General features: G+C 54.3%; 1 protein-coding gene across 4 annotated transcripts; it reads left to right on the top strand.

Annotated features, from left to right (window-relative positions):
• The first annotated feature begins 357 nt into the window (after positions 1–357).
• On the top strand, positions 358–21554 carry CDIP1 (cell death inducing p53 target 1). 4 transcript variants are annotated; one of them, XM_065645139.1, is made up of 6 exons: positions 358–623; positions 17602–17703; positions 18296–18394; positions 18806–18952; positions 19247–19511; positions 20078–21554. In XM_065645139.1, exons 3-6 carry the CDS (start codon positions 18310–18312, stop codon positions 20187–20189), a joined length of 609 nt encoding a protein of 202 aa, XP_065501211.1. In that variant the 5' UTR covers positions 358–623; positions 17602–17703; positions 18296–18309; the 3' UTR covers positions 20190–21554. The 4 variants fall into 4 exon arrangements, with proteins under 4 accessions (XP_065501211.1, XP_065501213.1, XP_065501210.1 ...); XM_065645141.1 differs by lacking the exon at positions 358–623 and adding an exon at positions 634–856 and having other exon boundaries at positions 19250–19511; XM_065645138.1 differs by lacking the exon at positions 358–623 and adding an exon at positions 634–856.
• The last annotated feature ends 134 nt before the right edge of the window (positions 21555–21688 follow it).

The following is a 21688-nucleotide window of genomic DNA, read 5'->3' as shown; positions in this document are numbered from 1 at the left end:
AGGACACGCTGCAGGGCAGGACGCGCTGCAGGGCAGGACGCACTGCAGGGCAGGACACTCTGCAGGGCAGGACACTCTGCAGGGCAGGACACGCTGCAGGGCAGGACGCGCTGCAGGGCAGGACGCGCTGCAGGGCAGGACGCACTGCAGGGCAGGACACTCTGTAGGGCAGGACGCACTGCAGGGCAGGACACTCTGCAGGGCAGGACACGCTGCAGGGCAGGTCACCTCACCGAGCAGGGCGCTGCCCGGGGCAGCAGGGAGCTGGACGGACCCCGCTCCTGCCCCCGGCCCGCGCCGAGGCCTCCTGCGGGTGGAGCTGCTCCGGCGTGACGGTGACATTCCCCGGGCTGGACATGCTGGCGGGGGGGCCGGGGCTGAGGTCACAGGGGACGTTACCCGGAGATGGCCCCGGGGTTCTTCCCCAGCCCCTTCCCTGGAGCAGCCCGGTGGGGAAGCAGACCCAGGCCCGGCCTGCTGCGGCCCGCGGGAACACAGACCCCGGCCGAGCGCAGCCCGGAGCGCGGAGGAGGCCCAGGCCCCGGCTGGGAGAGCGCGGCCCCGCCTGCCCGCCCCGCCCCGCAGCCGGCAGGTGCCGGAGCCGCCGCCGGAAGCCGCAGCCGGTAGGTGCTGCCCCACGAGGCCGAGGCGGGGGCCGGGCACAGGGCCCGGCTGAGCCCCGGGAGCGGCGGGGCCGGGCGGGAGAGCGTGAGGCTCGGCGGCGAGCGAGGCTCGGCGGCGCCGGTGCCTCCCCAGCCCCGGGAAGGCCGCAGCGGCCTCCCGGCAGCGGGGCCGGGGGAGGCGTGGGGACACCGAGCACGGGGGAAGCGCAGGAGTGCAGCACCATCCGCCGCCGGTAAGAAAACGAGGGATGAAAACAGAGCCCCGGTGACGCTGTGAGGAAGGACCTCGCTCCTCCAGGCGGGGGAAAGTCTCTGCGCTCCGCCGCGGCGGCAGCGTTGCTGCGGAGCGGCGCGTTCCGGGGAGAAGAGGTGGGGACGGGGGGTGACAATGGGCCGGGGCAGCCGGGGTGTCGGGCCGGCCTTCAGCGGGGGCCGCAGCGGCCACGAAATGCCGCAGGGTGCTACTAAAATGTTCCAAAGCTTCAGCTTTGTACCCTCAGCAGCGCAGGGAAGGGTCGGGACGGGAGGATCGGGACGTGCCGATGGGCTGGGGCAGCGGGCGCGGGATGAAATTTAATCGGATGGAAAGTGAGGTCGTGTGCTTGGGGAGGGAAGAGACTTTCCACTGTAAGGCGAGCGCTTCAGCCCGGCCGAGGTGGTGCCAGCTTGCGGGGAGGACAGCTGGGAGCTGCCAGCAGGACACGGCGGTGAGAAGGGCAAACACGAACCGCGAGCTGTCAGATCCCTGGGAGAGAGGAGGGAGCCAGGCCTGGGTACAAATGTCTGTGTTTCCAGTCATCACTGCTCCGGAGAGATGAGCTTGGGCTGGAACGGCCCGTTCAGCGATCGTGAATGAGGAGGCAGAACGAGCCCAGAGCTCTTGACAAGCGGGAAGAGAAATTGTGATGATGGGGATGATATTGGCCATCAACGCATTGGCAGCATGAACCCAGTGAAAGGAGGAGAGCTCATTCAGCTAATGGATGGCGCAGCACAACAAATACCAATGAATAAATGTTAGCTGGGAGGTCTTTAACCATTAGAGCAGTGAGATGTTGGTTCTCCCTCCCAAGGGGACTGGAGAGGCAAAAGCATAGGAGCTGTTAAGGCAACGTTCAGTTGCTTTATGAAAAGCACAGGGTGTTGTGGTTGCTGCTAAATGGAGGGATGGGGCTTGGGACCACAGGAATTGCTCCAGGGCTGTGCAGGGAAGCAGGAACAGGCAGGCTGGGATGGACACTGCCATGTCGGCATCCTCTGGATCGTCTGCAGAAGTCATGCTCAAGGTTAAACTTCTCTGAGTCCCTGCAAGCATAGTAGGTGTGTGCCCTTTGGCCCAAGGTGTCACTGGAGGAGTTGTTCAGAGTTGGTCTCTTTGCACCCGTGAGAACTGGTGAGGGGACTGGCAGTTTTCACATTCCAGGCTGAGCCTAAAATATCAGGTGGTAGACTAGGTCAGGGACAATGATTTTAAGTAGAAATGGTTTAGATGATAATTATAGTGGTTTGGGGCTGTGTGTAAAACTTGCTGAGAAATGCTTTGTGAATATGCAAGATACTTGCCTTTCGTTCCCTTTCAACCAATGTGCTGGAAATGAGGCTTTCATTTCAGCAGGGCCCTTCTGCTTTCCTGAGTGTGTGACTGGAGGAAGCAATCAGGGAAACTCGAGTGAGTATTATGTAGCATAATACATAACCATGGTGTGTCATTCATTTTTAGGAACCAAACAAACTCGGGTCAGTGTGGAAAGCACAGGCTGAAAACTTCCCTTTCCCAAAGGCTTCTCTGTGTAAATGTTGTAGCAATGTCCATGTGCACCAGGAAATTCCTGGAAGTGTTTAGCATTGTACTTGCTCTGTTCTCCTTGGGTGTTATGCGAGATGGGAATTCCTGCTTGGAGGCAGGAGGGCAATGACTTCAGGAACTGATACGAGGCTGTCTAGTGGTGTGGCTGGTGTGGCTTGAGCACAGGTGGGGGACGAGACTGTAACAAGGGCAGGGTGAGGGAGCGATGTCCCCAAGTGTCCCCCGAGTGATGCCAAGTGGAGCAAACGTGCTCAGTCCTCCGCAGCTGTTGTATGGACCCACAGGTGGGGCAGTGGCAGCTGTGTCTGCTCAGGGCTGTGCTCAGGGAGGTGCTGGGAGAGGGGATGTGCATGTTCTACGCTGAGTACCAAAAGATCTTGCTACAGCTGTGACTGGGGTAGTCAACAGAGAGGGAGCTCCTTTTTCAGAACCTGAGGCCTTCATAAGAAGATGGAAGACCATGCTGAGTTCCTTGTTGTGTTCTCTCAACAGGTCCTGCACCTGAAATTCAGTTCTGAAATTCAGTTCCTGGTGTTTCTGTTCTGCCTGGAGCTCTGTCTCAGCCGCTGTTACAAAGGGAGGGAGGGTGTCTCCATCAGTGCCTTGTTTTGGTTTATGAGCATGTTTTTGAAGCTCACTCCCTAATCAGCCTTGCCTTTTGTGCATGGGAAATCACTCAGTGATGATCACTCATCAAACTGCGATGAGATGTTCTCCCAGACTGATCTGTGCAAAGCTGCTGAAAACAGAGAGGACAGGAGACTTGGAAAACAACAGATAGATGTTGGTATGCCTCATGGTTCTTAGCGGTAGTCCAGTGGTGTTCTAAAAGGAAAGATTTTAATTGTACAGTACTCTTCCCTTCTCCTCAATACAGTACAAGTGATGGTTTGTAGTGGGAGCTTCAGTTTTCTGTAATCATTAGAGGTGTTTGGTTGGTTTTGCTTCCAGGACCTGATTTTGCAACTATAATGCAGGCAAAGTGCTCTAGCTTGAAACCGATTGACTCTCCTGAAGATTTCAGAGCAAGGCACCTGAGCACGCAAGTTTGCAGACACAGACGTGTATGTACTTTTTTTTTACCTTCAAAAAACATGATGAGCAGCTTCTGCCTTGGGGCGTGATACTCACCTCACTGTTTTCCTGTTGTTCCTGATCGGCATCTCGGTATCTGCTGGAGAGAAGCAGTGCGATTTTCATAAGCAGTGTCAGATCTTTGCGTGCTCTGCAAAGGACATATCTCCTTCTCTGATCCAAAGGAACGCAATTGGAACAGATGCCATAGGAAGCCACAATCCATTTTCTCAACAGTATAAAGTCTCTGAGGCAGGGCAAGCGCAATTTTTACTTCTGATGTGAAATACTCAGGGAGGCTTTTGGCTGCTGTTACAGTTTTGCTTTGGGCTTGTTAATTCAGAGCTGCCTCATAGCTGCAGTCTAAAGTTTGTTGTGTTTGTGGGCTGTTTGAGAGCCCAGAGAGTACAGCAGGCCTGTGCTGGTCGTGGATCCGGGTAGAGGATGGAGGTGGGAAGGAAGCTGCGTCATACTGCCTGTCTGCTGTGTGAGCAGCAGTTATCGTTAATCTGGACTCTCTTAGCAGGCTTGAATTTAGAGTAAGAGAAGAAACAACCTCAAAAGATGGCAATGTAATTTGCATCTTAGGAACTGTGAAGAACAGCTGCTGGCTGTGTGTGTTCAACTTTGTACCTCTTAGCATGATGAAACCTGAGATCATTAGAGAATAAAGAAATGAGCTGGGGCTCTCTGTGCAAATTAAGTAATATATTTTACTCTTATAGTGATTAGTAAAGCAACTCTGCATTAGTAATAGTTATGTTTCATTTACCTCTTTTATACATAAGAAAATGGAATAATACCCAATTATCTTGTAGATTAAGAGAATTTAAGATAAAGCATTTGTGCTGAGATGGTGATCTCTTTGCCCTGAACCAGTGTACAGGTTGATGTTCCCTGCTGTGTGTTTCCCCAAACCTTCTTTGATATCCAGTCCCTGCATTTAGAAAGCAAATTGTCTCTACCTTGCCCTAAGAGGCTGATTACCTATGAACAGTTTTGGAAGATGTGTTTTTGGAAGAAGCGGTCTAGCTTTAAGTTTACACACAGTTTCATCTTGCATTTCAACTTACAGTCACAAATTCCATCCATTACATCTCACCGTGGTACACGCACATCCCGTGCTCTAGCTATATTTCATCTTTATTTACTCGCTGCATTGTGCGGTCACAAAGAAAAAGAAATTTACTTACAAGTTGAACCTTGGGAGCTTGTTTGCTTTGGGCCTGTTTCCTTGAGCTCTCATTTTGGGAGCTGGTGCCAAGGCTGGGTCTACATGTGAGGGCGTTGGAGTTCTCCCAGCAAGTTCCAGGCCTGGGAAGAGGTTAGGGCTGTGGGAGCTGCCTTCTGGGGAGGGCGCGTTCCCCTGCCCTGCGTGGGACGGGCAGTGGGAGAGCTGGGGACCCGCGTGGGTGGAAGGGAGAGGCTCTTCCACCGTGCAGAGGGGTAAGTTAGGCTCTCTGAGCTATCCCCATGGTTTATACTGGCTCCCTGAAAAAGAAAACAAAAAGACAAAACCAAACAGTAAAGCAAAACCAACCAAACAAAACGCCCCCAACCAAACAAAACCCAAACAAACAAACAAAAACCAACCAAAAAAAACCCCACACAAGAAAACCCAGCCCACTCTCAGGCTAAAAGGACTTTGCAGATGTAGAAAGGCCAAGCGCAGAGCCTTGCTTTCTCCTGCCATTGGGCTGTGTGTGTAGGCACCATACGCTTCCCGCCTCACTCCAGATCTCAGCCAGCATTGGTTTGTAAGCACTGATGTTCCAAAATGGTATCTGCTGCTCATATTGGTACAAAGGAAGCCCTGACTTACATAATTCAACATTTGAATCTTTTACCGAGACAAGACATGGCTGCTGAGGCGCGGTTACACGTGAGGACACGTCTGCCAGGCTTTGGGGACAGCAGGGACGGGCTCGGAGGGTCTGCCCGCTTCTTACCTTTGCATCGTTGATCTGACAGTACTTCACAGTGTGAGATAAAATGAATTGGAGGGGTTTTTCCCCAAACCTGTTTTGAAGCACAGTTATTTGATTGAAAAGATACAACCGCCTCCCTAGATTGGGAGGGTTAGCCGAGGCGCTGTATTAAAAATAAGCCCTCATTGCTCAGAAATCCCCTTGTGCTTCCTCCCAGAGCCCCACAGCTGGACTGCAGATATAATCTTTTAGATTATGGGTGGATGAATAAGATTACTGTCCCAGGGAGATTTATTGTAAAATTGATTTCATTTAGGTCATGGAACAAAGATTGTCACGTGGAAAGACTTGAGCAAAACTTAACTGTAGACTGGCCTTTCTGGGGGCTAGATGGGCTCGCTGCAAGGTGGGAGCACTTGTGTTCTGCTCAGCCGTTCGCAGAGAGTTGTAGGAAACCCGTCCATGTTGCACTTTACCTCGTGTCCTTCCAGTGCAGGTAAGGGAGGTGGCTCCCCACGTCTGCTAGGAGCATCCCTGAAATGTGCTGCACTGTCCCTTCTGGAAAGCATTTGCCCAGCCTGAAAGTCTTTGTGATATTGGGATGCTAATGCTGTAGAGGCACAAAAAAGGCAAAGATCAGGCCGTAGATGGGGAGCAGTTTGTGTCCTGGCGCATGGCCGAGTGGGTGTTGCATCGAGAGGCTGGTGCTGGGAAGCACCAACTTTGCCTGATGCAGCCGGAGCTAAATTTGCCTCCCAGGAGCAGAGGGAGGGTCGACAGCTTTTTATGGCAGTACCATGTGTTTGCAGAGCGTTTAAAAATAAAGACTGGCTAATGTCTTCTGGATTGACTTGCTCATATCTCCAAGACCCAGAACGGCTGCTGTCCGTGTTTTCTCTCCTGCCCTTTTGGGTTATTTTGTTGTTTTGTTTTGTTTTGTTTTCAAATGGCCATGACTCAGCCCTTCCCTGCCGCTCTGAGTTTCCTGGTTTCTGAATAGGCTATTCTTGGGACAGTGGTTCCTGACAGACAGGAACAACGGGAGTGTCGTGTTGTTTAGTTTTCTTTTTTTCTTTTTTTCTCCTCTGGCCTGTCTTAATATTCTGCTTTCCTCTGTCTTTTTCCTTGTTCCCAAATTACCAAATCGTCCTACATTGTTGGACACCATCTGGGGCATGTTCTTGCCCTTGTACAACAGGAGCCCTCTCAGGCATGATCCAGGTTGTGATCCTTGCACAGCACCAGCTTTCCTTTTCCAGCAGGGTGGTGGTGACACTCCGAGGAGCATGGAGGATTAGACTGGTATGGCTATGTAACACTTTAAAAAACGTTCTTTTAGCCCCTCTAATTCCAAGGGGCTGTGCTTGGCTCACCGGTGCTCTGCCTTGCAAGGGCTGGCTCCAGGTCAGGACCACTTCTTCACGCCTTGTCCGTACGGCACGGGTGACACAGTGACTCTCATTGCAGAGCTGAAGTTCAAATGGCAAAGCGTGACTTTGGATGCTGCCTCTGTACGTGCTTTCACAAGTAAGGGGAAAATAGGAACTAGGATTGAAAAACAGTGAAAAAAAGCTTTCTGATTGCTTAATTGGTTATTATCCCCCCCTGCCCCAGATAGCAGAGGCTGGAAACCTGGAGGATGCTGTCTCTGAAATGCTTTGTGATGCAGTTACACATCTTCTTAACACGGAAGGCTTTGGAATTTCTTCTGATGTGTATTCTTCTGTAGCACGTGCTGGGGAAGGTCACCTTCCCGTGGCAGGCAGTGCGCCCCGGGCCAGGCGTGCTGGTCACCACTCGTGCTATGCAGATATGCGGTTGGAAGTGAGCGTGGTGTCTAATACAAAACAGTCTTTGCTGGGGTTTAGTTTTATTAAGAGCACAGCTCTTTCTGTCAAGACACAGTTGTATGCGAGGGTAAAGTAGGCCGAGCGGTAGTGTATTTTACCTTGAAAATACAGTTGGCTTTTTAAAACAAAAAGAGGAACTCCATGTTTTCTTAACATCTGTGGTTACCAAGAAGAATTTCTCAGACAACAGTACTAGAGGATTCAAAACACAAGGGTAGTGTTCTTCTTTAGCATCCCTCCACGTTTTTGGATATGCTATATTGTTGTTAAGCCAACCAAGATAAAAGCTTTTCTGTGTGAGGAGGCTTTGGGAACATTCACTGCCAGATTAAATTAGCCTTTCTGAGAATAAATTAGTTGTCATGATGTAGGCAGCCCCGCTCACTGCAGCTCTGAAATCCACGCATGCTTGTACCCACAGCAGGTAACTTGAGGGATAGATGTGATAGCTGTGTTCAGGGTAGTGCCGTTAACTTGAGATTAGATTTCTGGCTGGTGATGAATGAAAATCAGCCCATTGAATTCTATTGATTATTTCTCCGAATAAGAAGCAAGCCACCCTTTTAAGATGGAGTAAGGAACCCCTGGGGTTCAGCACAGCTTCATTTTGGGAGGAAGTAATGGACTAAAGCCAACACTGTACCCCTGCTCTAGTGACTCTCCAACCTGGGATGCTTTTGAGGTCCTTGGGGATCCCAGTCACTTAGAATGTAGCAGAAGGGGAGCGCTGGAACCTTTTGTTGGAGGGGAGGACAAAGACTGGAACACGGAGTGGAGGAAGGCAGTTGTGAAGGGATTTCCATCCATTTTGGGCTTGGGTTTTTAACTGACCATTGGGTAAGATACCTGATCAAAAGAGTGAAGCTGGGTCTAGAGACTGTTTCCACTGCTAGGAAATATCAGCTCTTCCCCTGGGCTTGTTGTAGGTCTTCCACAGAGACGTCATCTGGAGCGTACCTCCTTTTTGGGAATTGAGGTTCCCCCCGAAGTTCATGGCTTCGAGCTGCAGGTGTTATTTTAGCCATTCAGGCTCCCTCTTGGGTGCCACAATTCAGGATGTGTTAGCATGGTGGGAGCTCAGGTTTGAGCTGGCTGCTGGGCTGTTCTGATGAGAGAAAACAGTTCCCACCTTGTTTGGTGTTGTAGTTGTGGGATCTGCTCTATCTTCATCGGGCTCAGGAGGGGATATCAGTCTGGAATCCTCCAGAGCAGCCCTGAGGGCATCTTGGTGTTACTGAATTTTCACCATTCTCATCCCCTGCTGTCAGAGCAGTGACCCAGCCTTAGGACTGTTTGAAACCCTCTGAGAAGGGATGCTTTTGATTTAACAGTAAAGCAGTGAGGTGTTGCCTTGACAGAGAAGCAGAGAAAGGGTTTAGAAACTCTTAGAGCAGGGACTTGAGGAGGTGCATATTAGGGATTCTTTGAATCCAGCTGTTGTGTCTAGATTTTCAGCAAGAGGTCTTCTGCTTGCTGTGTCCCCGGTTCTGGAGTTGGTGTGGCTCCTATGCAGGTGATGTCCCACGCATGCCGCTGCTGGGATGGTGGCTGGAGAGGTATGAGGACATCACCTCTTTTCCTTCATCCTTCTTTTCAAAGGGAGTACAGCTCTGCATGCCCGATTGAAGATCTTGCTGAGCTTGGCTAGCTGATTTGTATTTTGCTCGATGTTTGTGTCAGATCTGCTGATGTTTAAGCGACCCAGGCTAAGGATGGGGCTCTGCCTGTCTCGTCTCCCCTGGCAGGACTGCTGTGCGCTGCCCCGAGCAGCAGCATTGGCAAATTAGGCTCATGGGGAAGCAGCTTTTGCTGTGATCTGAGGCACAGATGTGTAGTGGCTCATTATGTAGCTTTGTTCCACAGATAGTAATCGAGTTTTGGGGAAGGGGTGAGGAAGGAGCTGGCAGGAACTCGGTGCTGCAAACTGAAACCAAACTCATGAAATGCTTTGGAGTAAAAATGACTTCTCTTGACCGGGAAGTCAGTGCAGACTTGCCCAGTCCGGCTGGAACTGGAGGGAGGAATGGGACTGTCAGGAGCTGCATGTGGCTCTGGAGTGTGTCCCAGTGCTCCCTCTGGGCCGCCGCGGTGCTGCTGGGGGTGGCCCAGTGCTGGGTACACGCAGCGGCTGTTGGTTCACTCGGGGGTTTCCCCCTCTGCGAGCGGGGACATTGTCAACTGATGAGTTGGGCTCGGGAGCAGGGGAGTGCAGGGAGCCCTCCTCCTGCCAAACTGCCGTGGGACGGGCGAGCCCCATGCTAGCAGCAGCCTGGGCCACCCCTCGAGATGTCATGGTGTGGGAACGGGAAGGTCTGGTCGCGCTGTGGGAGCAAGGTGAGTGTGGTAACATGAGTCGCCTCAGCACAGACGAATTCCTCCAGCGCACATCTCTGGATGTGCGTGGATCCTCCGTGTTGGCAGTTGGACTTGGGTGGGATCTTGGAACTTGGAGAAACACTCCAGCTTAACCCCAAACCGTGCTGCTTTGCAAAGAGTGAGCCATGGCCTTAAAATAATTGAGTGACATAGAGCACCTCTCACTAGTCCTCAGGGAAAAAAAAAAAGCAAGGTGACACTGTACCTGTTAAATCTAAGTGTCAGCAGCTTCTCTGGTGCCAAGGCAGGGGTGCCTGAGAGGACAGAAAATGCTAACGCTGTTGGAGGCTGGAGTCTGTCCTACAGCAAGCTGGTGCCATGCCTCAGGTAAAAAAACATCAGTACTGTGACATATGTTTTGTGCATCACTTGGAAGGAGAATGGAGCCAGAATCACCACCGATGTATTGCAAATTATGTCACTGCATTGCAAAATCTGCAAAGGAATTCTGAATAGGCTCTTGGGCTCTGATTAATTCTGAAACTGAAATGCGGCTACATCTCCACAAAAGTTCTGATCCTCTACGACTCTAATTTGCTCTCCCTTTGGAGCTTACCATGTTATTTAATGGAAGTCACACATCTCGTCAGTTCGATTCAGCAATGATGTAGCTGTGTTATTTGACTTTTTCTCAAAAAAATCTATAGCATGAAGGAGTAATGAAAAAATGGGGTGCATAAAGCAATAAAATATTTTTAGTATAGTTTGGGGAAGGAAATCTATAAAACTCTGAGTTGTGCTGTGAGATTCAGTGGGTAATTATCCTGTATTCACCTTCTCCTGGGAGGTGCCATTGAAACGCGCAGGCAGTGGAGTGGGACAGCAGGAGACGCTTAGGCATGTGGGTGACCGAAGAGCAGAACTTGCCACGACCGTCTGCGGCCACGCTCGGCGAGCTGGGGAGCTGTAAAGGAGCGAGGGTGGGCCATGGGGAGACATCTCTGAAACCCCGATTGCGGGGGGTGGGAGGGACTCACAGGGGGTCATTCTGCCTTCGCTTGCTTCTTAACTCGTCCTTGCTTTTTTTGTTGTTGTTTGGTTGTTTTTTTATTTGTTTAAATGAACAACTAGCCTTAAGGCACAGTTGAGTTTGGTGTTGTCTTAAAATGCTACTATTGGAGTAGGTCTTTGTTTTACTTGCTATAAATTATTGTGGGTTATGTTATTAATACTATTAACTAGATATCAAATGGAGGATATAATGCAGTGTTTATCCTCTCAGGGGAAAAACTGAGTAGATGCACAGGACTCAAGGCAACAGCTGCTGCTATTGCTGGGCGCTTTCCCATGGATGTTATCAAGCGTTACCTTGGACTGTTTGTGAACTTAAGTGAAAGTCTCACAGAAAAGCTCTTTGGTTCCCCAGAGATTTGGCTTGCGGCACCATCCCTTTCTTATCTAGGTCTCTGGAGCAGATTTCTAAGCTGCAGAGAAGCTCAGGTTTGTCTTTAAGGTTTCTTTTAAATCACCTCTTCGCATCCATGAGAACACCTGACGTGTTGTCCTGTGTCTTCTCTCATGAGGCCAGGTCCCCAGCTGGTAACGTCTGAACAGAAAGCACCTCTGGAGTAGGAGGGAGCATGTTTTCCAGGGCCAGCAGCAGCCCGTGGGGCAGCCTGGCTGCAGCGTGCTCCGTGCTTGCGCCGTGTTCGGAAAACTGACTTGTGAGAGTTGAGTTCGGCTGCCTGGAGGTCCAGAGTGCTTTGTGCACACCGGAGCCTTTCCCAGCACCCCTGCCTGTGTGAGGGCTGGGGCACAGTCTTGAGGCGTGGGGCAGTGGCCTCTCCTCGCTGGTATCTCACAGGCTCCTTGCAGCCCCTCTTGGCTCTTGTCCAGTGTCCCCGCTGGCACAGGGAGCTCTGCAGGCATGTGATGCTTCCCCCAGCTGTGTGCCGTGGATTGGGAGACTGTGGTGGAGGGCAAAGAGCTACCCCAGTTCCGTGTTTTCGTTTCGGATTGTTTTTCTTTAAATATTCAGGTTAACTGGGTCCTGGCAATGCTGCTTCTGCAGCCCTGGTGTGGAGAGCCAGCAAGCACTTGGTCAGCCCGTCTGGAGGCGAATAGCACTGGAGAGAGTCCCAGAGGCGGCAGCAGGTCCTGAGAAGCGCTCCTCCCGCACGTAACCCTTTGTGGGTGCTGTGGATAAACCATCCTTGTCTTGAGCAGGGAGATTTTGTGTCTACTTTTCCTGATATCCGTACAGAGGAGCTGTGCGAAGCAGTAATTTGAATCCCTGGCTGAGGAAAGCTGAGCCTGGGCATCGTCGTGGAGATTATCTGATTGTTCTTTGGATTTAATGCCATGAGAAATCTTGCTTTAGACACAGCACCTGGCTTCCAGCGAGGATCCTGCTCTTAGCTGGTTTGCGTGCTGGGCTACAGTGGCACACAGAAGGTCAAATGACATGTCCGAGGTCTCAAGGTAAATGCGACGGGGATGCTCCTCTGAGATTCGCACACTGTCGAGCAGAGCGGGGAGCTTTGGCTGTCTGATGTAGCAGGATTGAATGGTGAATAACCCTCTTCTCTGGCAGTGCTTTGTGTTATAAGGGCTCCTTCTGTCGTGGTTTGCCAGCAGAACTCTATGTCCCTGCACCAAAGGAAGAGCCTGACCCTCCTGGAAGTAGCAGTTTTGTGCTGCTGAAATCTTACTGCAGAAGTGTGGGAGAAATCTGGTGCTCTGCGAGCAGCCGGGCTGCTGCTGCACGGTGGGTTTGTGCTCCCTGGCAGCGCTGCTGGAAGCGCAGGGCTTGTGTTTGGGGAAACGCAGCTGAGTTGCTCAGAGAAAGAACAGACCTTCACTTGGGTTTCCATCTGCGCCTTGCGTTGTAGGCCTGCCCCGTCTTGCTGTCTGGACCAGGATGATGAATTGAGGGAGTGCTGCTGGGGTTAATGGTGGGGCGAAGGAGGGGGTACATGCCGCCTGGTCAAGGATTGCCAGGGTATCTGCTTTCTAAAGGAGACTGCAGCATTGTCTGCTGTTTATTCCTTCCCTTCTGGCTCTGGGAGATGGTTTGCAGGCTGGAGGCAGCAAATGCGCATGGGAAGAGGCAAGGCTGAGGGGGAAGTTTGGCTCGCTCACAGGGAAAACATATATTTTGTTGTTGTTGTTGTTCCACATAAAAACTGGGCAGAATTAACCACTGATACTGCTTTTTCAGCAGGGATTTTTGCTATCTTTCCTTTCGAAGGTAAGAGCTGTCTGCTGTAGATTGTGTGTGGTGCTTTCAGGAGCAGCGGGAGCGGAGCCGCATCCCCGCGAGCTGTGTGGGGGGCTCAGTGTCCCTGAGCGGCTCTGGCACGGGGTGACACACAGAACGTGCTGCAGGCAGGGCCAGGCTGGGCTGTGAGGGGCTGCTCAGAAATGCCGCCGTGGAGGGAGGGCAGTTCTGGTCGCCATGGTCAGGGTATGGCTCTGTCCACCTCTCATCCAACCCCGCTCAGTTCAGTCTCTTCTTGCTGCCCCTTTTAAAGCCTTTCGGGCAAGTGACATTTTGCCAGCATCTGATCTGCCTTTTGTGCTCATACGTAGCATACTTGTCTGCCTTCCTCGTCTCAGTATTCCCCTGTTTCTGGAGCAGGCAGAGGCTGTGGCACAGAGGTAACTTTCCCAGTGCCGGGAAAGCTGGGGTGGTGTTGACCACCGCGCTGTTCCTTTTTAAAAAGCAAGGAGGCTGGTGTTGGTGAGGAAGCCCAGCTTCCTCGGAGCTCTCCACTTCGCTTTTAAAGAGGTATTTTACGAAAGCCTGGAAGCTGAAATTTGTGTCTGTTTGATGTGCAACAAAGCCAGAAGTGGTCGTATCCTTTTATTTATTAATTTAATTTTAGCATGTTTTTTCCTTTTCTAAATATTGGAAGTTATTTTTTGTGGAGGAAGAGCTCCAAAATCAGCAGCTTTTGAAGTGCCGACACCACTGAACGTGGTTGGCTATGAACAAACGCTGCTTCCTGCCTCAGTGGCTGGAGCTGCTGCTCAGGTCGGCAGAACGAAGCCGAATCACCGTGGGTCTCCAGTTATCAAGTGCCAGAGCAGCAAGGACGCCGGGGGCCGTGTTTCTGCTCGTGGGAGTGGGTCTGGGGCTGACTCAGAGCTGCACAGGCCAGCGCCGCACCGCCAGGCTTTGCACGCGAGTTAGACTTGCCAGCGATCTGCTCCGTCCTTCTCAGTTTTGCCTCACCCTTGGTGATTTTTGTCTGGGAAGAAGCAGCCCGAAGCGCACATGGCTGCTGCCTGGGAAGAATGGTGTTAACAGACCAAAACCTTGGGTTTCCCAGTAGTGCAGGAGTTATCTGTGACTGTCCCCTTTGTGGCATTATCTGTTTAATGCATTGAGCTGGTGGGTGAGCTTTTATGGTGTGTTAGCATATATTCAGCTAGGGCCTGTCACGATGTTCCCTGGTCCCTGGTCCCACTACATGCCACGCTTGAGCTGGTTTTGATGACAGACCTATTTAGAGAGCAGGTCGGGTGCGCAGATCTTTCCTCTTGCCGCTTTTGAATCCCAAACTTTCTGCAGCGAGCCTGCATGATGCTGCACTAGACACTGGTGATTCCATCTGATCTTGAACTTAAGCCCAGTAAACTTAGCCTAGATTTTTGTAAAGCTCTTATTTTTCCCCTAAGTATTCAGCTGGTTTATGAACATGGTTATTCCAGTAAGCTCTAGTGTGGATGCAATTTCCGCAGTCTTCGGGAACGTTTCTGTCTGTGTGAGAGCAGCTAGTTTGATCTGTGATGTTTTCATGGCACGGAAATGCACTGGTGGTTTACTTTCACAGACCAGCGTGGTTGCCATGGGACAGCTTTGCAGGGTGCTGGCAGAACGGCTCGTTGTGCCGGTGTGGGTAGCTGGAGGTCCTGGGGCAAAGCGCAGCTGGCTGGGGGCTGCCTCCCGGGGCTCTTTGTGCCATCCAGTCCTGCCATGAGCTGCCACCGGGATCCAAGTCGGTTTCTTTGTGCTGGTGCCGTGGGCAGGAGAAATCTTGTTTCTCTTTTGCAAGACGGAGCCAAGTCAGTTGGCTTTGCCAAAAGCTGGTGGGGTAAAACCAGAAATGACGAGCAGCAAGAATCGTTTTTACATGATTCTGGGGATTATGTTTTGATGCAAAATACTGCTATGGTCTTGGTCTAAAAACCCTCTGCATTTTTATTTAAAGGCGGGATTGTCCCAGCTCACCTGCCTGTGCCCAGATCCCACCAACCTCCTTCAGCCCAGGAGGGCTCCCCGTCGGATCACGCCCCGGGCTCCCCTGCGCTGGGAAACAGCCTCTTTGCAGGGGTGCGAGCGGGGCTGCGCTGTGCCCTGCTGTGCAGGGGGAGGATCCGGGTTGCTTTGCTTTGGCCCTGTCGCTTTCGAGAGGGAATGGAGCAGGGTGTGCCGGGGTGGTGAGCGATGTTCTGGGGGAGCTCCTGTCCAGCACGGAGGGGAAGCCTTGTGCCTGCCTGCTCCCCACCGAGCTCTGTGCTGGAAACGGGCTGCAGTGGGGTTTGTGCTTCTTAACGTAAAAGAAAACAGCTTCTAAGAGGCTTGAAAGCAACAGGCTTTCTTTTCCTCCCGGGAGGGGCACACAGCCAACATTTTGCTCTTTACGGATCTCTCTTCATAAGCAGAATATTGCATTAAGAGTGACTGAGTCTGCCAAGCACGAGCAGAACAGCTCCGCAGCCCCTGCAGCTGCCCTTGTCCCAGCGCACACGCGGCCCTGAGATCCACTGGCCCTCACCCCGCGGCTGCCCGCTCCTGCTGGGCAGGGTGGCCGCGTGAATTGCTGGCTGAGGCTGGGGCTGTGGCTTCACCTGACGGGTGTTTCTAGAGCGGCTGATGCAGCACATGATGCGATTGCCTCTTGGTCTCCTTGTCTCCTGAGTTTTCTCACCAGCTGCTTGGATGGGGACAGACATTTTAGCAGGGCCAGATGGTAGTACAAGGGGTGATGGTTTCAAACTAAAAGGGGAGATTCAGGCTAGACATGAGGAAGGAATTTTTTACAGTGAAGGTGGTAAAATACTGGCCCAGGTTGGCCAGAGAGGTGGTGGATGCCCCATCCCTGGAGACATCCCAGACCAGGCTGGACGGGGCTCTGAGCAACCTGAGCTGGTGAAGATGTCCCTGCTCATGGCAGGGGGGGCACTGGGGGAGCTTTGGAGGTCCCTTCCAACCCAAACTGCTTCTGTCATGGGGCGAGTAAGGCTGAGGAGTGTGGAAAGAAGTTATATTATAGGAAGGCAGCATCTAAGTGGTAACAGGAGGAGATCTGTTACATTAGCAAAGCCATGGGCTCAGCTGAGCTGCCAGGGCAAGGAAAGGTCCCCGGCAGGCCAGTGTCCCCAGGTAAGGACTCGGGGATGCTCCCGTTGTTCTCATCCAGGAGCTGTGCAGGGACAGGAAGGTCTGATGCTCCTGGGTGTGCAGGGTGGGTTGGTTGTTGACTTTCAGAAGAATAAGTCCTCCTTTTCTTTACATCACCAGTGAAGCTAAAGAAACCATGGCCCAATTAGTAGCGTTGTAGGTCACTGGAGGAGGAGGGCAGCTCCGCAGTGCGCAGCACTTTGGGTGCTTTCCTCTGCCTGGAGGTGTTCTGTGTGGGGCAGCTCTGCCGTACCCGCAGCCCGGGCTGGCTCTCCTCCCTGGCTCTAGAGGAGGAAATTGGAGAGAAAAGCAAGAGGAAGATGACCCCCAGCCACCCTTGTGTTATACTTTGAAGCTGTGTGTCTGCAACATACCACTTAACACCTCTGGGGAGAAATATTAGTCAATAAATACACACATCTTGGCGAGAGCCTGTGCCAGCCCAGGCTTTCCTCATCTCCTGGGGGGTCAGCATGCTGCTCCGCCATCAACAAAGGGTAACGGTGGAGTAATGGTGCTCCTCTGCAGACTTGTGACCTGATTAGATTGCCTGCCACCTTGCAGGAGGCTGCTCAGAGGCTGGGAGCATGAGCTGGAAAAACAGGAGTCGAATAAAGTGAAGCCAAGCCGCTCAGGGAGGGATGGGTCTTCCTCCCCGTGTTTGCCGAGGCCTTGGCTTCCCTTGGCCCAGCAGCCGCAGGTGGCGGTGGCCGAGCCCCTTGCAGCGCTGGGGCAGCGCTGGCTGCCCGCAGAGGCGTGTGCAGGTTGGCGTGCCCTGGGCAGGTCGCCTATCGCTGGGGCTGGAGGGAGCCTCACTGCTCCAACACCCCTCTCGGCCCCTCTCCAGCACCCCTCAGTCTGAGCTCTCTGCGGCTGAACAGGCGGTTTATGTCTCGCCGGGGCTGTGGGGCAGCCTTGCCCCCTGCCTGGGGGGGGTAATGGGGCAGCAGCACCTGCTGTGGCTTTTTCTTTTGGTCCAGGGCCGCCCTGGTTGTTTCTGTGGGGTTTTTGCAGGCTGGTTGTAGCCTGGCTGCGTTTTTCCTGCTCATTTGGGGGCTGCTGGAGGGGGACTGGCTGAGAAAGCATCGTTGCCACAGCAGGCTGACCTGCCTCGTGAAGAGCAGGAGACCAAGGGGAATGAGACAAGCAGGGTCATGTTTGCTCCTGGCCCAGTGGGGATGAAGGATAAGGGGTTCAGGGAGCTGCTCTGAGCCCAAGGAGAGCTCCTAGCACTGCTCTCTGGGCTCTGACAGCAATGTCACTGTGTCCCACGTCTGATGGCAGCCTTCCCAAGCACTGGGTGAACAGCCTCTCGTTTATATTTGCCAATTCAGTCACGTCCTACCAGATATAACTGAGCCAGAGTAAACAGGGAAATCAGGTTTCTTGATGCCGTTGCACTTCCTTGGTGTTCGGACCATGTCAGTGGGGCTTTTCCACGTGCAGAGGACACGCAGCCTCGTGCCTGTCATTGAGGGGATGCGTGGGGAGGTTCCTGCCCAGAGCCATCTCCCCATGCCTGCAGCAGCCAAGGCAGCGCTGTAGCAGTGGCTCCTCTCCATCACTGTAACTCTTGCTGTTTCCTCTCACACAGATTCAGAGGGGTAAGCCAGCTTCCAGCCTATACTGCTCAGAACAATTGTTTTTCTCAGCTCTGTCGACGTCTCTGAGCTCCTTGCTGCAAGCAAGAGGACAGGTAAGTTTTACTCCAGGTCAAGTAATGTCTCCAGCTGTTAAAGATGGTCTTACCTTAACTCACTTGATCAGAGTATTTAGAGATGCTCTGGGTTTGCACCTTCCACCACAGAGTTTGTGTTTCAGGCTCGGGGGTCCTGCCTTCCCCCCGGGGCACAGCGTTGCCTGTCGCTCTGCCGGGTAGAGCTGGGGATGTGGGCAGCTCTTCCCCATCTTTGGTCCCGTAACGCTGCAGCTGAGGTGCGTTGCAGAGCGGCTTCCAGCCCAGTACTGCCCCGGCGCACAGGCTGTGCAGCTGGGAGCCGCAGCGAGGAGCTGCTCTGTACCGTGCGTGGGTGTCACAGGGGAACCCTGCGGAGCCGGTGGGAAGACGTTGCACCTTGGGTTGGCTGCCTGGGTCAAAGGCTGTCCAGCTTTGGGGCTGTGGCCTTTTTTCTGCCCCAGCGTGGGGACTGAGGCCAGTGCGGTGGTGGTGCGAGCCCCCAACCCCTTTGTTACCTGCCGCCTCTTTCCCCAAGCACTGCGCGGCTCCGTGTGGGTGTCTGTGTGCAGCCAAAAGCTGGCGTGTCTTCTAAAGGCTTCTGTCCTTGCAGGGTCACCCTGAGCCATGTCCAACGACCCTCCGCCACCCTACCCGGGAGGCCCCTCGGCACCACTGATAGAAGAGAAGCACGGTCCACCCTCCGCGGCAGGTACTGGGGGGATCTCAGCTGCTCTGGGGTGTCGGGGTGAAATTGCCGAGCGGGCAGGAGCCAGGCTAGCGTGGTTTCCCTGGGACTGCCCTGGCCGTGGCCTCTCCTCACAGCTCTCCAGTGTCACCATATTGCCCCCCGGGGAGGCAGGAGGGCCCAGGGGAAGGGGGCAGGAGAGCAGGAAGCACTCTCTGCTCAAGGCCTGGCTCTGCTCGCTGCTGTGGGTAATGTGGGGTGAATCTGAGCTTCTTGTGGCCCAGAGGACGAGGCTTGGCGGGGGTGTGCCCCCCACCACATGTCGTATCCTGCTTCCCTGCCGGGGCCAACCCCCCGACCTCTCAGCCAAGCCAGTTTCTCCCCATCAGCTCTGCTGCCTCCTGCCCTGGCAGCTGACTCTGTGTTTCCTTTCAGATGGCGTCACCCCCATTGTGGGACAGCCCCAGGGGGTTCCCATCCCTCCTCCTGAGTTTGGGCCCCCCCCGTACGAGCCACCCTCGCAGCCGGGGTTCGTGTCCCCCCACATGCCCACAGACAGTGCTGGGCCTTATGTGCCACCTGGTGAGTACCTCGAGCGGCTGCGTGACACGGGGGATGGTGATAGACAAGGACCCCCTCTGGAAGTAGATGTTCCTTGGGGAGTTGGGTGACACAACGGGCGTAGGTGCTGACATTTGGGGCTTGTGGTGTGAGGCTCCTCGGGGTGGGGGGGCCCAGTGCCAGCAGCAGGGTTGGCCCCAAGTCCGTACACAAGGTGGTGGTGTGGCTGTGGGGGGAGACAGGGATGTGGCAGCAGGGTGGGCCCCCCCACTGAGGATACAGAGAGATTCACCTGTGCACGTTTCTCATTCCCAGCAGGTTATTACCCACCCCCAGGCCCTCACCCCCACATGGGCTACTACCCCGCCCCAGGCCACTACCCATCTCCTGGCGGCCACACGGCAACAGTGCTTGTCCCATCGGGGGCTGCCACCACGGTGACGGTGCTGCAGGGCGAGATCTTCCAGGGTGCCCCTGTGCAGACAGTGTGTCCCCACTGCCAGCAAGCCATCACCACCAAGATCACCTATGAGATCGGGCTCATGAGCTTCCTTCTTGGCTTCCTCTGCTGCTTTGTGGGGTAGGTGCTGTGAGCAGAGCTGGGGCCTCCCTGCCCCTCAGAAGCCCTGTGGTGACGGTGGTTGCTCAGCCCTGGTCCTGGTGGCCCTGATGCTGGTGGTCTTGGCCAAGCTGTTGGGCATGGCAGGGGCTACCTCCAAACACCTGTTGTAGAACGGGGCATCCCCCAGCCCAGGACCCACGGTGCTGCTGAGAGCCATGGTCTCTCCCTGCAGCCAAGGGCTGGCAGTGCTGGGGCCTGCAGGAGGGGTGGGGGGGGCTTGTCCCTGCCCAGTAGTGGGGGGCAGGTCGGGTCTTATCACCTGTGTGTGTGTCCCAGGCTGTTCCTTCCCCATGTGAGGTAGGTGACTGCTGAGTAATGAAGCACTGACCAGTGGCAGCACGTCCCCAAGGGGCAGGGGGCTCTGTGCTGCCCTTCACAGTGACGGGGGCATGGTTGGCTCCTGGGGCAGGTACTCACCACTCTTGCCCCAGAGCAAACCCCATGTGTGCCCTCGGCCCCCTGGCCTGCATGCTGTGTCCCGTGGGTGCCCAGCTTACCGCACTCTGCTTCTTCCTGTGCTCCAGGTGTGATCTCTGCTGCTGCCTGATCCCCTGCCTGTTCGATGACTTCAAGGACGTGACACACACGTGTCCCAACTGCAAGGCCTATATCTACACGTACAAGCGCATGTGCTAACAGCACCCGTGGAGCCTGAGCCGCTGGAATGACACCGGCCCCTCTCCTGCTGCCGTCCTAGTCTATGCGTGTGCAACACTCCTTCGCTTAACCCTCTGGCGGTGTGTACATGTGTGTCCCCGCTCCCTCCTGCTCAGAGCTGTGACCACCTTTCCCAAGCTCTGGTCCTCACTGTGAAAGGTTGGACTTGTGATGCTGGCAATGGGTGCACAGGGGAGATGGGCCCAGGCCCTAGATGCTGTGTGTGGGGCTGCCCTGCAGCATGCAGGAATGGGGTGGGGTCACACCATTATGCACCCCCCCCGCCCTTATGCTCCAGAGCACTAGCAAGGCTGCTCTTGCCTGGAGCAACCCAGGAAAGAGCAGCAGCAGTAGGTGGTGGTGGTGGTGCCCACCCCTCACCGCCCCGCAGCGCAGGGGTGTCTGTCCGCAGGGACATGCTGCCCCCTAAGAGGGAGCTGCCACAGGCAGGGGGGGAACCTGAGCACCCCACAGCACACACAGCAGGGCGGGGGGAGCAGTACAGGCCTTGTTAGGAAGGGGGTTGGTGTTGAGGGGACAGAGAAGGCTGTGCCACGGGTGGCAGGTTTCAGCGTGGTTGCTGGGCCTTTCCAGCCAGGTCAGCATGCAGCCTTCCCAAGGGGAGCCAGGCAAAGCCACCTTCAAGGCATGGGGGGAAATGGCAGCTACCTTGTCCTGGGCGTGCAGCACTGCACCCTTCATCAGCACCTCCGTCCTGCCAGAGCAGCACCATAGCTGCCTCTGCTGCATGCGCCTCCTCCAGCCCCTGCTGTGGCTCTGGCAGGGAAGGAAAGCCCCTGGCAGTTTCTCACCCACTTGGCAAACTGAGCGAAAATGCATCCAGCATGTCGCTGCCTGCCCCAGCGCTGTAGATTAGAGGCGTTTGTTACCAGGCCGCAGCTCTGGAGCAGACCCACGCCTGCCCACTGCAGAGCCGTGTCCCCAGCGAGTCTGTGGGCGCCCACGCTGCAGCACCCGTCCTGCCCCCACCACGGCTGCACCCTCTGGGGTTCTTTGTTGCATGTGGGTGTAGGGGTTTATTTTTAGCTCACTTAATATGGGGCAGAAAGAAGGGGGCAAGCAGGCAGAGACAGGAGCTGCCAGCAGCACTACGACAGACAAGGGCAAGGGGATCTGGGAACCATTTCTACCTCCCAGTCCCTGCCCTGGCCCCAGCCCCTGGCAGCCAGGGCCACTGGAGCATGCAGCCCCCTCAGAGCAAAGCAGGGGAGGGGGTCTCGGTCTGCAAACACAGCCTGGCCTGCACAGGCCACTGCTGTTTGCTCAGAGGTGGAACTGTGGCACTAGTCAGTGTTTTTATGTAAATAAATAACAGACCCTGAACTCTGTGTACATCTTTCTTCTCCCCCTGCTCCAAACCCACAGCAGATCTGCCCCTGGGAAGCTGAGGATGAGGAGGGAGGACCACGGTGGGGGGCAGAGTAGTGCTAAGCACTGGAGGAAGAGCAGCAGCTTCC

The sequence above is a fragment of the Caloenas nicobarica genome, chromosome 14 (assembly GCF_036013445.1).
Source record: "Caloenas nicobarica isolate bCalNic1 chromosome 14, bCalNic1.hap1, whole genome shotgun sequence".
In the NCBI taxonomy this organism is placed as follows: Eukaryota; Metazoa; Chordata; class Aves; order Columbiformes; family Columbidae; genus Caloenas; species Caloenas nicobarica.
Note: the sequence above shows the minus strand (reverse complement) of the source record. Positions and strands in the feature narration are given on the sequence as shown.